At 43.9% G+C, this 18,388-nt stretch overlaps 1 protein-coding gene and 1 pseudogene across 1 annotated transcript; both read left to right on the forward strand.

Moving 5' to 3' along the window:
- Nucleotides 1-1,436: 1,436 nt before the first annotated feature.
- Nucleotides 1,437-3,635, forward strand: LOC147186593 (uncharacterized). The gene is made up of 2 exons (XM_086102551.1): nucleotides 1,437-2,278; nucleotides 3,626-3,635. Exons 1-2 carry the CDS (start codon nucleotides 1,437-1,439, stop codon nucleotides 3,633-3,635), a joined length of 852 nt encoding a protein of 283 aa, XP_085958677.1.
- Nucleotides 3,636-7,980: 4,345 nt separating this feature from the next.
- On the forward strand, nucleotides 7,981-16,064 carry LOC147186594 (uncharacterized; annotated as a pseudogene).
- The last annotated feature ends 2,324 nt before the right edge of the window (nucleotides 16,065-18,388 follow it).

Consider the following 18,388-nt stretch of genomic DNA (forward strand, 5'->3'; position numbering starts at 1 on the left):
ACTGTACTATTTACAATGGTTACAGCTTTTCACATATGTTTATTCAGCAGCCTGACAGCAGTCGGTAGGAATGAGCGGCGGTATCTCTCCTTCTTGCAGCACGGGTGTAACAGTCTTTGACTGAAGGAGCTACCCAGTACTGTCGGGGCGTACAAGTGGCTGGATAGCTCAGTTGGTAAGGCATCGGTTTGGCGTACGGGAGACGGGGGCAAAATGAGTACAAAACACCATCCAGTGTGGGTCCTTGGGCAAGATCTTTTGTATCGGGATTATATACATCCACACCCTGGCACTCTTGTGTCAATTTTCTCTTGTATTCATAATGGATATTTCAATACCTTTCTCTATTTATCAACTTAGTTTTGATATATCATTATATTTAATGTTTAGAATTTATCATTTTAACTCTGATTGATGTTGGTTGTTTGTACTATTTTTTTTATTTGTTTTTGAACTCAGCAAGCGATTTACTCATTTTCAGGTCGGTTTCGAAATGATTCCACAGATTAACCCCTTTAATAGATATACTTCTTTGCTTGATGTTTGTTCTTGTTTTGAGTTTTTTAAATAAATTGGTACCTCTTAAATCATAGCTGCTTTTTCGAATTTCGAAAAACTTCAGAATGTTTTGGCAGAGCAGGTTATTGTGTGCATATGGGAGAAGGAGGTCACACATAACACCAGTGCACAATGGCTGGTGACTCTGAGAGAGGAGCACAGCAACCTCCCTGAACTGAACCCAGTTACCATAACATTGGCAGACATACATGAAAGAGACCTGAGTCTCAGATATGAAAAACTGGAAAGCACCAGGCCCGGACATGGTCCACACCGACTGGCTAAAGAAACTCACAGCATTTCATGAGCGCCTCGCAGCACAAATTAACCAGTTGCTGAGGGATGGGACTCACCCAGGATGGATCAATACATGAGCGGAGCATAGAAGGGCATTGGTAGAGATACCAGAGGAGCCAAACATCAGCTCCTGGTTGACAGAACAATCGCACAAAACTGCAGGTCCCGACATACCAACGTGTGCACAGCCTGGATTGATTACAAGAAAGCCTACGACTCGATGCCACATACATGGATCACTGAATGCTTGGAGTTGTATAAGGTTAACAGGACCCTAAGAGCCTTCGTTGAGAACTCAATGAGGATGTGGAAAACCACATTTGAAGCCAATGGCAAGTCACTTACCCAAGTGTCCATCAAATGTGGCATATACCAAGGTGATGCACTCCCCACTGCTGTTCTGCATAGGACTGAACCCCCTCAGCCAAGTAATCGCCAAGACTGGCTATGGATACCGCCTCAGAAATAGAGCTACGATCAGTCACCTCCTCTACATGGATGACATAAAGCTGTATGCTAAGAGCGAAAGGGACATAGTTTCCCTGATCCACACAACCAGGATCTACAGCAGTGACATCGGGATGTCATTCGGGCTTGAGAAATGTAGTCGGATGGTGATTAAGAGAGGCAAGGTAGTCCGCACTGAAGGGGTCTCACTCCCTGAAGGAACAATAGCAGACACTGAGGACAACTCCAAGTACCTCGGTATACCACAAGCCAATAGCAACCTCGAACTGGCAACAAGGAAAGTGGCTACAGCCAAATACCTACAGCAGGTGAGGCAAGTCCTAAGAAGCCAGCTCACTGGCAAGAATAAGACCCGAGCAATAAACCGCTATGCCCTGTCAATGATTATATACCCTGCGGGAATAATAAGGTGGCCAAAAGAAGAGATTATGACCACGAATGTTCAGACCCGGAAGCTCCTAACCATGCATGGAGGATTCAATCCAAAAATCCAGCACCCTGAGACTGCTGGTGAGTATGCAAGCCGAAAGGAAGGAAGCTGGGGACTAGTAAGTATGAGAGCCACTGTCCAGGATGAAACATCCAAGCTCCATGAATACATCAAGGAGAAGGCTCCAATGGATGACATACTCAGAGAATGTCTCAGACAATGGGGAACAGAGGATGAGGTGCTGGAAGAGGGACCATCATGGGAGTACAAGCCCCTATACGGGACCATAACTGAAGTGGCTGATCTCATGAAGTCCTATCAGTGGCTAGAGAGGGCTGGCTTGAAGGACAGCACAGAGGCACTCATCCTGGCTGCTCAGGAGCAGGCCCTGAGCACCAGAGCCATTGAGGCCCAGATATACCACACCAGACAGGACCCAAGGTGTAAGTTGTGCAAAGAGGCACCTGAGACGATCCAACACATAACTGTGCCTACATGGAACGCCATAACCAGATGGCTGGCATGGTCTACCGAAACATCTGTGCGGAGTATGGGCTGGAAACCCCAAGGTCAAAATGGGAAACACCTCCAAAGGTGGAGGAAAATGACAGAGCAAAGATCCTGTGGGACTTCCAGATCCAGACTGACAAGATGGTAATGGCCAACCAACCAGATATCGTGATCATAGATAAAGGGCAGAAGAAAGCCGTTGTCGCGGATGTAGCGGTCCCAAGTGATGAAAACATCAGAAAGAAGGAACATGAGAAACTAGAGAAATACCAAGGGCGCAGAGAGGAGCTGGAGAGAGCCTGGAACGTCAAGGTGACAGTAGTGCCTGTGGTGATCGGAGCACTCGGGGCAGTGACCCCCAAACTAGATGAGTGGTTGCAACAGATCCCGGGAACAACATCGGACATCAGAGTCCAGAAAAGCGCAGTGCTGGGAACAGAAAGGATGCTGCGCAGAACCCTCAAGCTTCCTGGCTTCTGGTAGAGGACCCGAGCTGAATGGGGGACGGACACCACCCGAGGGGTGAGACGAGAATTTTTTATATATATTATATATATTTCTAGAGAGAGAGAGAGAGAGAGAGAGAGAGATTTATATATCTAGATAGATACATAGATACTCGTGATGAGTCCCACAACATCAATTTGCTGACCCACACGCCGGAAGCGCTTTAAGACAATCACGTGACCGATGCAACTCTGTTTCTGGGGAAGTGCACTTCTTGACGTGATGCACATGCTTCCACGATCTCAAGATAATGATTCCCTGTGGATGTTTTTGTGGGTTCTGGAGCGGCTCCAGGGGAAACGTGGGGGAACATTTTGATCTCTTTTCGGGGAACAAGGTATCATATTTTCTGCACGATAAGGTGCTTTGGATTATGAGGCACACTTTCAAAGAATGTTTGCTTATTTATAGGAAAAAGATTCATTTCCTGTGCGGACCTCTTGTCAGGCTCCCTTTGGAGTCCGCCAACCACCTCTATTTCATTCCCAAGTCCAGTAAATATTCTCTAGTACGGACTCGTGTTTGCGCTGTCCAATTTGTCCAGATAACAGAAATTCCTCATTTGGGATATGAGCATGGTACATGTCCTTTATGAACCTGCAAGTATGTTGACAAAATGCATGTGTAACAACACAATCAATAAAATACAAAAATATACTGTCCAAAAACTGTTTATATAACAAAAACTGCAATACAGGTGTATCCCAAAAAATTCACAATAGTAAAATACGTACAGTATTTAATGTATATTTTTTTCTGTCTTGGGAAAAAAATGTGTATTTTGGATTGTTTTGTTGGATGCATTCTTTGGTTTATGACAATGTTTGCCTGCGTGTCATGCAGGTTTCTTGCTAGTTGCAAGTAACTGTCCCGTCGATCACCGATGTTTGGTAATTCTTGTGCATACTGAAGGATTTTTGTTGCCATTTGCATTGCTTCCTTGCTGGATGGTGGCTTGTCATCAGGAGTTGAATGAATGCCTTGTTTTTTAAAGTTTCGTAGATTTGCGTCTTTCCGACTCCAAGTGTCTGCTGGATCTTTTTAACTTTGTGTCCAGCCTCGCTCAAACGGATGCATTTCACTCGATCCGCTCCAGTCGTTACAGTTCTTCTATGTTTCGATGCGATGATCTACACGACGTAAGTGAATAAAGTTAAAATCTTTCGCAATTACAGTAAAACGCACTCCAATAAAAAGTCGCTTACACGTCTTCGTTTCGAATCTGATGAATGAAAACGGCGAAGCGAACACGTTTCTTCGGTCGTGTCGAGTGGGTGCTGCTTTTAAGCTAGTGCCGCGTTCTCCAGGACATAAGTGAATAAAGTTAAAATCATTCACAATTACACTAAAACGCACGGCAATAAAAACTCACTTGCACGTCGTCGTTTAGAATCTGATGATCGAAAAACGCAAAGTGAAAACTTGTTTCAGCGTTGTGTGTTTTCCGTCGCATCGGGTGGGCGTTGCGTGTATTTAAGCTCCCGCGGCATTACACCTCCATCCGGGTTATGGGTAGTGGAATTTCCGCTGACGCAACTTCCGGTAACATGTAATATCGTAGTCAAAATGTTAATGCATAGGTTTTTATTCCGGGTGATGGATATTCCTTTCTGTAGAATTCCGGGGATGGGAATATTTACTGTATTCTGAGATCGCCAAAATAGCACTGATGCTATTTCCGACATGCTACCTGTGTGAGGCGGGGGTTTTCTGCAGCAACGGCGACTAAAACAAAATTACGAAGTAGACTGGACATAAAACACACACTTGAGGTGTCATTGTCTCCTATTACCACGAGATGGGACCGTCTGGTTGCAGAAAATCAAGCTCGGGGCTGCGGTGAGTCGTCATTTTCATGCACTTTAAATTTGCATTGTATTGGATTTTGAATGCATTAAACATTACCATCGCGATCAGAGTGTTGCGGCCAGATTATACGCTCCTTGTGTTTATTGTTATGATATTACTAAAACGCCACAATTTTCATGCAGCTCATAGCATATTATTTTGTTGTATTATTTCTGCTGGTCCCTGAAAATATTGTCTGACATAAACCGGTCCGTGGGGCAAAAAAGGTTGGGGACCCCTGGTTTAATGTACACTCTGCAGAAACAGAAATATAAAAGATGTAAATGTTTATACAGTCTTGTTTAACTTAGATTTCGTTACAAAAGACAGGCTTCAATTTGTTATCATAAATCACCCCTCCTCCTCCCGAGTCCTCACAAATAAAATATGAAATTTCGTGTTTGCTTTGGTCTCGGGCCTGCAAATCAAGTTACGGTAATTGGTCAGGCTCGGGCAGGGGTCGGGCTTTAATACCCGCAGGCCGGGTCGGGTCCGGCTGGATTTTTTTAGGCCCAATCTTACCTCTACTCAGGATATACGTTTTGTTCCGTCAACAACCGAACTTCGAACCGATCCTGCTGGGAGCAATAATTGGACCGTGTGCTTCTGCAGATCGGCAAGCTTTGGGAAATTCCCTCAAAAGCTGGAGGAGGGACCCCTCACCGAAGCAGGCGCTTCGGGCAGCAAAGCCATGGCGCTCCTGCAGAGCCGAAGACTGGTACCAGGCATGAGTGGACAGGGTCCTGAAAGTGTCACGACGGAGGAAATCCGTGCGTTTGGGAATGGCAGAGGACAAGGCCTTTTTCGGTTCCCATTTTAGCATCACCAGCTGAGCGGTATGTTGCTGCGGCGGAGGTCGCGCCTGAACGCGGAAAAGATCTGTCAGAAACAGGCAAACCGCCAAACTCGAACGCACCCGAACTTCCCAAGTATTGTCGAAAATCCAATAAATATTGGCAATTTAAACCATCAGAATAAGCTAGTATAGCACCAAGCAGTTCGAATAGTTTGATGGATTTTGAAGACTGCATTGTCTTGGTGTAACGCAGATTATTTAAGACCGTTATTTTATTGTTAGTTACTGTTAGCGATGTTTATTGGCGATAGTGATGTTTCAGATTGACGCTGAACGCACCGCATCGCTAAGAGCGATGACACTTGTTCGCGAAGGAGACAGAACTCTCGAGCACTTTCCCATACGGGTCGAAAGAAAAACTACTGCGGTCAAGCCAGCCTCCACTCGCAAAATCGAAGTCAAGTGAGCCGCCACTGCGATTTTCAGTGCTCTGCATTATTACGGTAGTCTGCCGCCAGCGAGCGGCGTTGGCCACCTTCAAAATAAAAGCGCCTTCACTAATGCATAAACATCATTTATTTGGGTTAAAAGAAATTGATAAAAATATAAAATACCATATTTTCACGACCATTCGGCGCACCGTATGGTTGGGCGCAGTCTCATTAATGGGTGCTATTTCTGTATTTTACACATAGACAAAACGCACTGTATTATTGGGCGCAATTTTAAAGTGGTAAAAGATACGCCAGCTTAAACATACGGCATGCATGCGCGCACGCTAAAAACACGTTAGCTTGAAGCATACCGTAGCATGCCAAGACATACAGATACAAGCTAAAAACACGTTTTTAAAAAGGCAACGGAAGCAAAACTGAGTTCCGTTGTATTTTATTTAGCCATCGTACAATGTACTCACGTTTTTCGATCAATCATCACCCAGAAATCCATCAAAGTCCTCATCCTCTGTATCAGAATTGAACAATTGTGCAAGTACCAGTAATCCATCAAAAACGCCGTGTTCCCTCTCGTTGTCAGTCACTCTCATTGCCATGTGGCTCCACAGAAATGATGCCGGCTTTGCCAAAAACTCGAACAACGGTGCAAGCAGACACGTTCGTCCAAGCAGCCACAATCCATTCGCAAATTGTGGCGTAACTCGCCCGGCGCTGCCTCTCACTCTTTGTAAAGTTGTGTTTGCCATCGATCATTCATTGTTCCTATGCCGTTCGCAACTTTACTTTGAACGCCCGGTTGATGCCGATGTCCAGCGGTTGGAGTTCTTTAGTCAAGCCTCCGGGAATAATGGCAAGCTCAGAGTTCATTTGCTTGACTTGGTTTTTCACCGCTGCTGTGAGATGGGCACGCATGCCAAAAGCATAACCGATGGCTTGAAGTTTGAACTGAGCTTCGTAGGCGTGTCTCTTTGTAGAATTTATTTTCGGGGGTTCTTAGAAACCAAAACCAAAGTTGTTTTGCAACAATGCACATAGCCACACTCTATACAGGTGTTGGTACCTGCTTGTAGCGTCCCTTTAGCGTCCACTTACACGCCCACCCTTCACTCATTGGCGGACTTCTTCCCCGCATGCCTGTCGTCACTCACGTCTGCCTTTTCTCTCTCTCTCTCTCTCCATATATGTATATATACACGCCCACCCTTCCCTGATTGGCCGACTTCTTTGCCGCATGCCTGTCCACAGTCACTTCCGCCTTTTCTCTATATAAACAGCGTGTCGGCTGTCAGTCAGGTTTTGGAACTCAGCGCATACACAAGACGCTCCGCATCATAAGGCGTCCTGTCCAATTTGGAGAAAATTTAAGACTTTTAATGGCGCCTTATAGTCGTGAAAATACGGTAAGTAATTTCTTGGCTGTCAGCTAATGATATGTTCTAGTCTAGTTAAAATGGTATAACCCAAGAGGCAAGGTCAGTTTAAGGTCAGGGAGGTCAAGTTTCATGGGCATGTTTTGTCATCCGACGGTCTCCAGCCAGACCCAGAGAAGATCAGGGCAGTTCAGGAGATGCCCCACCCCACGGATGTGAAGTCTGTGCAAAGATTTTTGGTTTTGTTACATACCTTGCCAAGTTTCTTCCACGCCTGTCAGAAATATGTGAACCCCTACGAAGGCTTCGAGACAAAGATGTCATGTTTCACTGGCTGCCTAAGCATGATGCAGCTGTTCAGGAAATCAAAAGGCTTATGACGTCGGCACCACTGTTGAAATACTATGATGTGACAAAGCCGTACAAAGTGATGCCAGCCAGAAGGGTCTGGGGTGTTGCCTTCTCCAGAATGGCCAACCAGTTAGCTATGCATCTCGTGCATTAACACAGACCGAACAAAACTATGCTCAAATTGAAAAGGAGTGTTTGAGCATCGTGTTTGCATGTCAACGATTCCACTATTACCTCTACGGCAGAGAAGAAATATCAGCACAGACAGATCACAAGCCGCTCATCGCCATCTTCAACAAGCCTCTCCTGTGTGCTCCAAAGCGTCTCCAGAGCATGCTTCTTGCATTGCAAAACAACAACCTCAAGGTAACATACAAACCGGGCACCGACATGCATATCAGCGATACACTTAGTAGAGCCACAGTTCCAGTCAACACGGGCAATGAGGCCTATAATCGGCAGTCTGTGTGCATGCTACAGAGGGCGCAAGACAAAGCTGAGGACATTAATCAAGCGGACTACCTGAACGTCACTAATCAGTGTTTGACACAAATCAGAGACCACACAGTGAGTGACACCTGTCTTCAAATGTTGAAGGATTTGGTCATGGAGGGGTGGCCTGAACACAAGGAGCAGACACCTTTAGCCATCAGAGATTTTTGGTCGGTCAGAGATGAAATCAGTGCACAGAATGGAATACTTTACAAAACTCCAAGAGTCATAATTCCAAGGTCACTACGGACAGAAATGCTAAACCGCATACACAACAGTTCCATAGGAGGAGAGGCATGCTACAGACAGGCAAAAGACACGCTGTACTGGTCCAATATACGGGGGGTAAATTAAAGACTTTGTTGGCCAGTGCTCAGTGTGCAATGAGTATGCACACAAAAAACAAAAGACAATGATGTCGCATGCACTTCCCGTTCGGCCGTGGCAAATTTTAAGCATGGACTTAAACAGACAAGCAGGGCGAGACTTTCTGATAATAGTGGATCATTACTCCGATTTTTGGGAGATTGAACAGTTTCCTGACCTCTCAGCGGAAACCACAGTTCTAAAGTGTAAGTCACAATTTGCTCGCTATGGCCAGCCTGACCGGGTGATCACTGACTGTGGGCCACAGTTTGAGAATGACACATTCAGAAGATTTGCTAAGGAATGGGGGTTTGAACATGTTATGTCCTCACTGAGACACCCCAAATCAAATGGCAAGGCTGAATCGGCTGTGAAAATAGCCAAAAATCTGTGTAAAAAAGCTGCTGGTGCTGGCTCTGATCCCTGGTTGGCTGTATTGCAGTAGAGGAATACCCCTTCGGACAACATGGACTACAGTCCGGCACAAAGACTGATGGCCCGTCGGCTGAAAACGCCACTTCCTAACGGGTGTTACGGAGAAGTTGAAGTCTAAGGATCAAACAGCCAAGCTGTGGTATGACAAATCAGCTAGAGATCTGCCAGAACTAAAAATTGGCCAACCAATAAGGATGCAGCCTTTGCCTGGAGATCGGATCGGGAGATGAGGTGTGAGAAGAGGTGTGTGTCTCCAGCAGGCGGGCCCTCGATCCTATGTAGTGGATGTAGAAGGTACTCTGTACAGACATAACAGAGTGACTCTGAGACCAGCAGAACGAAATATGGCTGAGACACGAACGGAGCAAAACGAGGCTACAAGACCAACAGAACTAAACCTGACACCTCCCAGACCACAGGAGAGTCAGGGCAGTGACTGTATGGAGGAAGAGAACAAGAGCAAGGACGGGACAAACGGACAAGATGAGGAAAAGACACAGATGGACACAAACGGACAGTACAAGACAAGCAGGAGTCGGATAGTGAAACCACCTCAAAGACTCGATTTATAGAAAAGCTAATATTGTTTATTGTTAATTGTGTTGAGTTATAAAAGGGGAGATGTTTGGGGAGTATCCCCCCCACCCCCAGTGTAGTTAAAATGGTATAACCAAGAGGCAAGGTGCGGCTTGCCACCATTACTGTCAGTTGCCATTCATGCTGTTAAAGCATCAGTCAAACGCCACCATGACTTGTGTCCAATTAAAAGGCCTCTCAAATATGACATTTTGACCTCCTCTCCCTATTTCAAAAGATTATTAAAAATGCATTTCAGTTATCCCTCATTCAAGGCCTGTGGGACACTAGAGCACCCCAGGTATCCAACCAGACCACCCTCATTCGGATCTGATGTCGGCCTCTGAAAAGTGACAAGATGGCCTGCATCCTGACATGACCTGCATTTTAACATGTTGATCTTTTTGCCCGTTTTTAGAACATCCTAAAAGAAAGAATTCTAGTTATCCCTCATCAGGACCAGGTCTGGGGGACACTAGAGCACCCCAGATCTCTACCCAGACCACTTTTGTTCGGATTCGATGTTGCATTGTGGAATAAAAGGTCTCCGAACAGGGAAAATATGACCTGAACGCCTAACATGTTGACATTTTCGACCGTTTTAAGAAAATTTTTAAAAATTGAATCCTTGTTATCCCGTAAGGGCTGTAGGACTGAGGATAACTACAGCTCTCCGGCTATCCAACCCGACCACCCTCGTTCGAATCTGAGGTTGCATTTTGGAATAATAGGCCTCTGAAATGTGGCAAGATGACCTTATTTCTGACATGTTGACGGCGGTCAAGAGACTCAACATGTTTTTTACGCCTTCGCATTCATCCAGAAAATTGCAACCTGTTTTTTATTTCTCTTTATTACATCTGACTCCTTCATCAATGTTTCTGTTATGTCTATTCTAACAAACGCTACAATGCAAATTTGCTGAAATGAATTTATTTTCCCATTACGATGGTTTGCATACACTGTTGAAATTGGACTCGTTCAAGTCAGAAAAAAATAAATTTGTTGTGTGTTGAATTGTAAAAACAATTTAGAGTTATTCTGGTTGAAAGATGCGCTATACAATATGTTGTTTTATAATGCTGTGTGTTTGTTTATTTTTCCCCTTTAAATAGATACAGTGTGACGAACGTGAAAGGTGGTATCACGAGCAATGCCTTGGAATGACGAAAACAGGGAATTGGTCATGCGTTGTTCTGTATGTGAGCCATGAGTGTGAAGTGGACACCTGGGAGAGCTTCATCTATATATATCTGTGTGTGTGTGTGTATGTATGTGCCCGTGTGTATATGGACATTATGAATATGTACATGAGTGTAAAATTGTGTAAATACATTTGTAAACGTGTATAAATTTGTGAGTTTGTGTGGATGTTGAAAGCAGTGCAAAGGAGTGTAAAGGCTCAGTGTAAAGGCTCAATTTTGACCGACAGAAAATTCGTCAGTTTATTTATATGTGAATTATACTCTCCGTTCCTATTCATGAAAATGATCTGTGATGTGTGAACTACAATAAAGCCCACCAGAAATAAAAGATTAATTTGTCGCTAGTCGTTTTCAACAAAGAGAGTGTCGCTAAAATGATGAGAAGAAGTCTCCAGTTCAACATGAGAATTGAAAAATGCTCCCTCTTGGGGTGTTCACACGGCACACATTTGCTCCGGTGCTGCACCGATGTATTTTGTTGCGATATATTTTACACCGGAGCAAATTTTGTGGAGCGGTCACACGTACAAAGCTGCTGAGCGTGTTAGCACCGGTGCAGCATCGGTGCAGCCCAACTTGGGTTCACACGGCAGATTCTGCAGCGGAGCAAAACGATAGAAAACAAAGAGCTGTCGTGTTGGTTCTTTTTAAAACATACACAACCGACCTTCTCCTTCTTGGTCTCCGTGCCTTCTGCTCGAGAGTGCCCAGAAAAACGTAAATCAACGATGAATTCAATGACACTCAGAAAAGCAAACATATCATGTGCCAAACAGAAAATCAAGGGAGGAAATCATAAAATAAATTCTATGGGGGGCGGGGGGTTGTGAACACACAACAAATGAACAAACTCCACAAACAACTCCGAGACAGTCCAGTCTCCTACAAAAGGAAAGATGACGTTTGGGGACTATCCCCACCCCATTCTAGTTGAGATGGTATAATCCAAGAGGTGCAGCTTGCTACTGTTACCAGCCATGTCATGTGTCGGAAGTACAACAGAGCACGAAAGCAACGCATTCTCGCCGTATGTAATCAACTCTTCTCATGCAAAGCGAGGCTACTCCCCCCTGCAAGCGAGCATTTGCTCCGGAATAAATTGTAGAGTTCACACGTGCAAATTTACATCAGTGCTGCCCCGCAAACGAGCATTAGCTCCGGAGCAAATTTAACCCACCTCAGGGAGGTGGTTTAAATATTTGCTGTTTTCAGCTGTTTTCCGGGGCTACACCGGTGTAAATTTGCACGTGTGAACGCTCAACTGGGGCAGCGCTGGCGCAGCACCGGAGCAAATCTTGCCTTGTGACCACCCCTACTGATGCCGACACCAAAAGATCGGTGATTGGCTCATTTCGCTGTCAATCAAAAAGAGATTCAGCCTCAGACAGATCATCCAATCATGCAGAAAGGCTGAGCGTCCGGGTCAGTCGATAAACACCCACTGTTCATAGACTCCCAGAGACGCTGAGCGTCCAATGGGCAGGACAAAACCAGCATTTATCCAATGACTCATCTCGTTTCAATGCACTGGGACAACCTATGTGAACTCTCCCGACGCCCAGCGTCTGCGCGGTAGACGCTCAGCATCCACACATTTTAAATCAGAGTGAAGCTGCAGGAATGAATGAGAAGAGAGTTGCGTCGTAACCAGTCATAAGAAGCTGATTCGGAACAAAAGTTGAGCACGTTGTAGCGCATGACATGGACACACAATTGTATGTACACACATGTGTTTGATCACTTATTTTTTGACATTTTAGGGGAAGCTGAGCTCCCTTTGCAGTCTTAGTGCAATCACCTCTGGTTGAAAGGCTTTTTTGTATCGTACTGTAATAATTTAAAGTCCAGATGAAGAAATTACACTCATGTCAGCTTGTTCATAAAATAACCTAACCAGGTCACAGCAACTTGTTTATTCATCTCCACAATAACCATTTACAGATGATACACACATAGGGTCTGGTTGAGGAATCACGAGGCTTCAATTTTTCATAATTTTTTAAAAACGGTCGAAAAGGTCAACATCTTGGGCGTTCAGGCCAACATGTCGGAACCCAGGTCATATTTTCAATATTCAGAGGCCTTTTATTCCACAATGCAACATTGGATTTGGACGAAGGTGGTCGGGTTGGATAGCCAGAGCGCTGTAGTTATTGCCAGACCTAGAGCCCTCACAGGCTAACTAGGCTTCAATTTTTCATAATTTTTTAAAAACAGTCAAAAAGGTCAACATGTTGGGCGTTCAGGCCAACATGTCGGAACCCAAGTCATATTTTCAATTTTCAGAGGCTTTTTATTCCACAATGCAACATCAGATCCGGACGTGGGTGATTGCAATAGATAGCCGGAGCGCTGTAGTTATCCCCAGACCTGTAGCCCTCACGGGATTGCAAGGATTCAATTTTTAAAGAATTTTTCAAAACGGTCGAAAATGTCAACATGTTTGGCGTTCAGGCCAACTTGTCTGAAATAAGGTCATCTTGCCACATTTCGGAGGCTTTTTATTCCCAAATGCAACATCGGATTCGGACAAGGGTGGTCAGGTTGGATAGCCGGAGTACTGTAGTTATCTCCAGACCTACAGCCCTCACGGGATAACAAGCATTCAATTTTGGAAGAATTTTTCAAAACGGTCGAAAATGTCAACATATTAGGCGTTCAGATCAACTTGTCAGAAATCAGGTCAACATGCCAGTTTTCAGAGGCTCACTTGACTTCGACTTTGCGAGTGGAGGCTGGCTTGACCGCAGTGAAAAACTGCTCCGGATTAATGAATGCTGGTCCTTGAACCTCTACCTGTGCAAGGTAGTAGAGTGAATCCTGTGGCTATCTTTTTTTTTTTTTTTGCCAAGGCGAGAGAAGCGTTTAGAAGAGATAACGTTCCTGTTGAGTGTTTTTAGTTGAATATGTCCGATTAGCATTCCTAGCATTCGATTTGTAACATAAAAAAAAAAAAAGGAGTCAGGAATGAAGTTATTGAAAATTGAGATCTTTGTTGATGCAATATATAACCGTGTTGTTTTACAAGAAAAGGGGATTAACCATTGGACCGACACATGCGCTCTATAGCAAGCGCTAGCATCGAGCTAAGCTAACATGCTCATGGCGAATAGCGCTTTGGCCTTCACGCAAGCTCTGTTTACCAAATCGTTTATTTTCCCAAGCCAATTATTAACACATTGTTTTGTTTCAAAGTAGAAGTTGTTCAAGAGAATTAGCCACATTGAGTGAATGCCTTGCGCATTTCATGCAGGCTGTTTTTTTGGACTGATAGAATCATCAAAGAATCATCAAAGGCTTGAACTGCACCGTCTGAGAATTGGATGCCATGTGGGACGTCAACGAAGAACACTTTGGACTTCATGGCCACCCGTTTCCTTGGAGGGTGGTAGGACAGTACGGAGCCCCTAAGGGGACATGGAAGGAGAAAAAAAAAACCTTTGCGAAATCTCGCAAAGTAGATCTCGCAAAGTATTCCAAAGTATTGCGAGATCTCGCAATCTTTTTTTTTTTTTTTTTTAAATGCTCGTTGATGTGCTGCCGGGTCATCGTACGTGTAATCGAAAACAACAATCATGGAGCGTGTTCAACCGTTCGTGAGTTTAATAGAATTTTACTTTGAAATTGGCTTGAAATAAAAAGACATTAAATCTGTTCTTGATCTTAAATACGGCTTCCAAATAAGCGAAAGACATTTGAAGCGATTGCTGAACCAAAGAGGACTATTTCGTCGGAAAACGTTCAATGACTTGAGGGTCCTGGTTGACTTCATTCGCAACCAATTGCAGCATTCCGGACAACCACACGGTTACAGGTGGACGGACAGTAAGTGCAGAGAATATGGACTTCTTGTCAGGAAAGAGGATGTTCGTCTGGTCCTGAAAGAGTTGGATCCGAGAGGAGTGTCGTTAAGGCAAGCAAGACGTCTGGGACGACGAAACTACTTCTCCAAAGGGCCAAATTTTATATGGCACATGGACTCCTATGACAAACTGAAACCATTTGGAATTTGTGTCAATGGGGCTGTTGATAGTTTTTCAAGTAAAATAATGTGGCTCAATGCCTACACAACAAGTAGTGACCCGACGTTGATTGGAGGTTACTACATCGAAGTTGTGCACCGTTTGGGGGGTTGTCCTCAAATCGTTCGAGCTGATGTTGGGACTGAAAATGGTCACGTTAAAGGCTTCCAGCGTTTCCTGGTGTCCATACCGTCCGCCAGGCAGCACTCTTGACAGTTACTATGATGGAGCCAACACCGCCAATCAACGAATTGAATATTGGTGGCGGTTTCTTCGCAGCCAGTGCATGGAGTTCTGGTTATCCCTCTTCACAGACCTCAGAGACAATGGCTTCTTTGATGGTGGATTTCTGGACAAAAACATCCTACAATTTGTCACGTTGCGAGGTGGTGGTGGACCCCAAAAAGCAGGCAGGAGGGAGGAGCAGGGTGTATTTGAAGAATTGTATTTAAAACAAAGAAAACTAAATCCCAAACAAACAAAGTCCAAAGTATCAAACAAAACCCATGACTAAAGCTAAAACATAACAATGAACTAAACATAACAGAAGCCAACAGCAAACAGCAACACACATGACAGTAGCAAAAAGCAACAATGACCCGACACCGAGTGTTCGGGCAGGAGTCCTTTTATACGACTAATTACCAAATGGCCAACAGGTGTGCAGCTGCCGGGCGAGTCCTACAGTGCCACCTGTTGGTCCCTAAACCAAATCATGACACAATTTTGTTGCATGGGACTTATTCAGGTGAGTTCATACATTCTGATAGACTCATTAATTAAATGTGTATTTTTGTATGTGAGAGTGAGTTGATGGGAAAGTGGACAGGAACACGAAAGAAGGAAAGAAGATAATGGTGTGTGGGGGGGGGGGGGGGCGGTGTCACAGGGTGAAGATGAAGGAAAAGTGGGGAGTGGTGAGATGTGGTACACATGAGAGGGGAGGAGTGAAACAAAAAAAGCAGCTTCATGCTATAATTTCTTGCTCATAAAAGCTGACATGACTGTGCAGCTCTTACTAAATCTGTCTGTATATTATTTTCAACAGGATGAGTTCGATGACACGGCCCTAGTTTGGAACAGCCATCTCATCAGGCCCTCAAAGAACATGAATGTTCCCAGTGGTCGGCCCAACGTGATGTATACGTTACCTGAAATTTATGGTACAAGGGACTTCCTCTCCCCAGTTGCCAATGAACAAGTTCAACTGTGCAAAAGCCAGTGTGTCTTTCGTTTGACCATGCCTTGTGATCCGGATGTATTTGCATTGTGTGCTTTTTTAATGGCCTAGTCCGATCTAATGCCACCAAAAGATCCACATCAGGCTGTGAACTTATTTGCATCTCAGAGAGGCCCTCACCGCAGCTCTTTAAGTTGAAGGATTTTGTTTTCAGGGTTCAGAGACATTAACTGTTGGTGAAAGTAGTTTTCCTTTCAAACACCAATCATATTAGAATGGTATTTATATTCTATTATTTTATATTCAAATGTAAATATAAATTACAGCCATCTATGTTTTACATGGTGTTTGGGCCAAACTATATTATGGCTCCTCAACTGGTGTGAAAAGTAACATTTATTGAAGCCTGAATTTGACCATTGCCATTTCTTTTATCACTTCACTTTCAATGGATAATTGAAACACCTTTGATGACAAATAATATATAGCCATCACAATTTAAAAAAAATGTATATGCTGCTTTTCTTACTGTATAAGGACAACATATTTGATCTACAATATAAAATGTTTGTTTGTCAAAGCATTATTGGTGTAAATAAACATTCTTTCTTCGTTGCTGACTTTATCCACAAATACTTAACCAACGTGGATGCTGAAGAGTATCCCTGCATACTTGTACATCATCCCAATTGGATATTCACCTGCCTGTAAATGATGACTACTGTTAAGGAATTTATTGCTCACTGCGGGGTTTTTGCCCCACACTGTTAGTTGGACCTGTTCAAACGCTCAAAAGAAAGAATGTGGTATGCACCTGAAGGTACAGTATGTCCTGCCTACTGTGATCACAAACACTGTTTAGTGCCCCTTAGCCTCCACCATTTTTAGGGCCCCTCAGGGGACATCAAGTGAGGAACTGTTATCTCAAGTATCTGTGTTGTTACCATCGCATTGAAGCTCAGACCGAAGACAATGGTGGGTGGTGGTGGTTCGGTCTCACCCCACCACTCCCAACTTTGCTAGCCACACTGGGTCAGATGTCATGTTCGTTCCTTTGTTTCCGGGATTTGCATGGAGGCGGATCTCCCCGCCACTCATTATCATACTGTCTCTATATATTCCCATGACTATGTTTGTTCGAGGCTTTTTTCGGATGTTATCTGAAACTCTGAGAAGCCCGAATCGATTCGTATGGTGTTGTCAAGTCAAGTCAAGTCAACAGTATTTATAGAGCACTTTCAAACAGCCATCGCTGCATACAAAGTGCTGTACATGGAGCAATTTAACATGCACAATAAACAGTAAGACAAATCGGTAATAAAGGCGGTAGAAAGCACCAAACAGTAAAACCAAGAACAAATCTAAGTCATGCTGAGTCGAATGCCAAAGAATACAGAGCCAGTGAAGTTGTGATAAACTGCTGGAAAAGACAACGTGGTGTTGGGTCTTTATTCCGCCTTACGGAGAAATAAAAGAACCTGTGTCCAAGGAGGGCCATAACGAATGGACAGCTCCCCTCCACACTACGTAATTGTCACTCCTCACTTTTGTCAGCAGGTGGTGTCTTGTGTTAGAACTAGAAAAAAACTTATTTTTATTCTAACATTGCAAATATTAGTAATCATTTATGATGTATCAACTTCAAACCTTTGGGTCAAACTGAAAACTCCCATCTTACCTGAAACCATCATGAGAATAAGTGGTGCAGAAAATGGAAAGAATAGAGAATTAACATGGAATCAATTGCATTGTAATAATGCACAATACACGAATGGAAAATACAACTGCAGACTGCCCTTCACGTGGTTAACTATGCCAGATGTTTTACATCTCAAAAGTGCAAATGAACAACAGAGCCAACGAAATGCTTCAACTCACTCACTCTCTCTCTCTCTCTCTCTCTCTCTCTCTCTCTCTCTCTCTCTCTCTCTCTCTCTCTCTCTCTATATATATATATATATATATATATATATATATATATAAAAAATATATAAAAATTCCTTGTCTCACCCCCCCTCGGGTGGTGTCCGTCCCTCATTCAGCTCGGGTCTCTACCAGAGGCCAGAAAGCTTGAGGGTTCTGCGCAGTATCCTTGCTGTTCCCAGCACTGCACATTTCTGGACTGAGATGTCCGATGTTGTTCCCGGGATCTGTTGCAACCACTATTCTAGTTTGGGGGTCACTGCCCCGAGTGCTCCGACCACCACAGGCACATTTTTCACTTGGAGCAGTTATTCACACATAATCTCTCACACAATATTATTGTCCATCAACAACAGTGAAAACAATATTTTGTCACACAACAGCTGTTTTAATCCCTTGTGCTGCAATCGATGAAAATAAGTTTATGTAATGCAACGTACAATTTTACAAAAATTGTAAAAGTATTATTCCTGAATATTTATTTTACTTTCAACCACTCGAGATGTTCAGTGGCATCAGCGCTATAATACAAATATAGTTCTTTTTTTCTTTGTATATTTGCCCTTTATGGACAACAAAAGTGGTACTGTACGATGACC

The sequence above is a fragment of the Hippocampus guttulatus genome, chromosome 21, assembly GCF_054856545.1.
Source record: "Hippocampus guttulatus isolate MCC_2025c chromosome 21, RoL_Hgut_1.0, whole genome shotgun sequence".
NCBI classification, from domain to species: Eukaryota; Metazoa; Chordata; class Actinopteri; order Syngnathiformes; family Syngnathidae; genus Hippocampus; species Hippocampus guttulatus.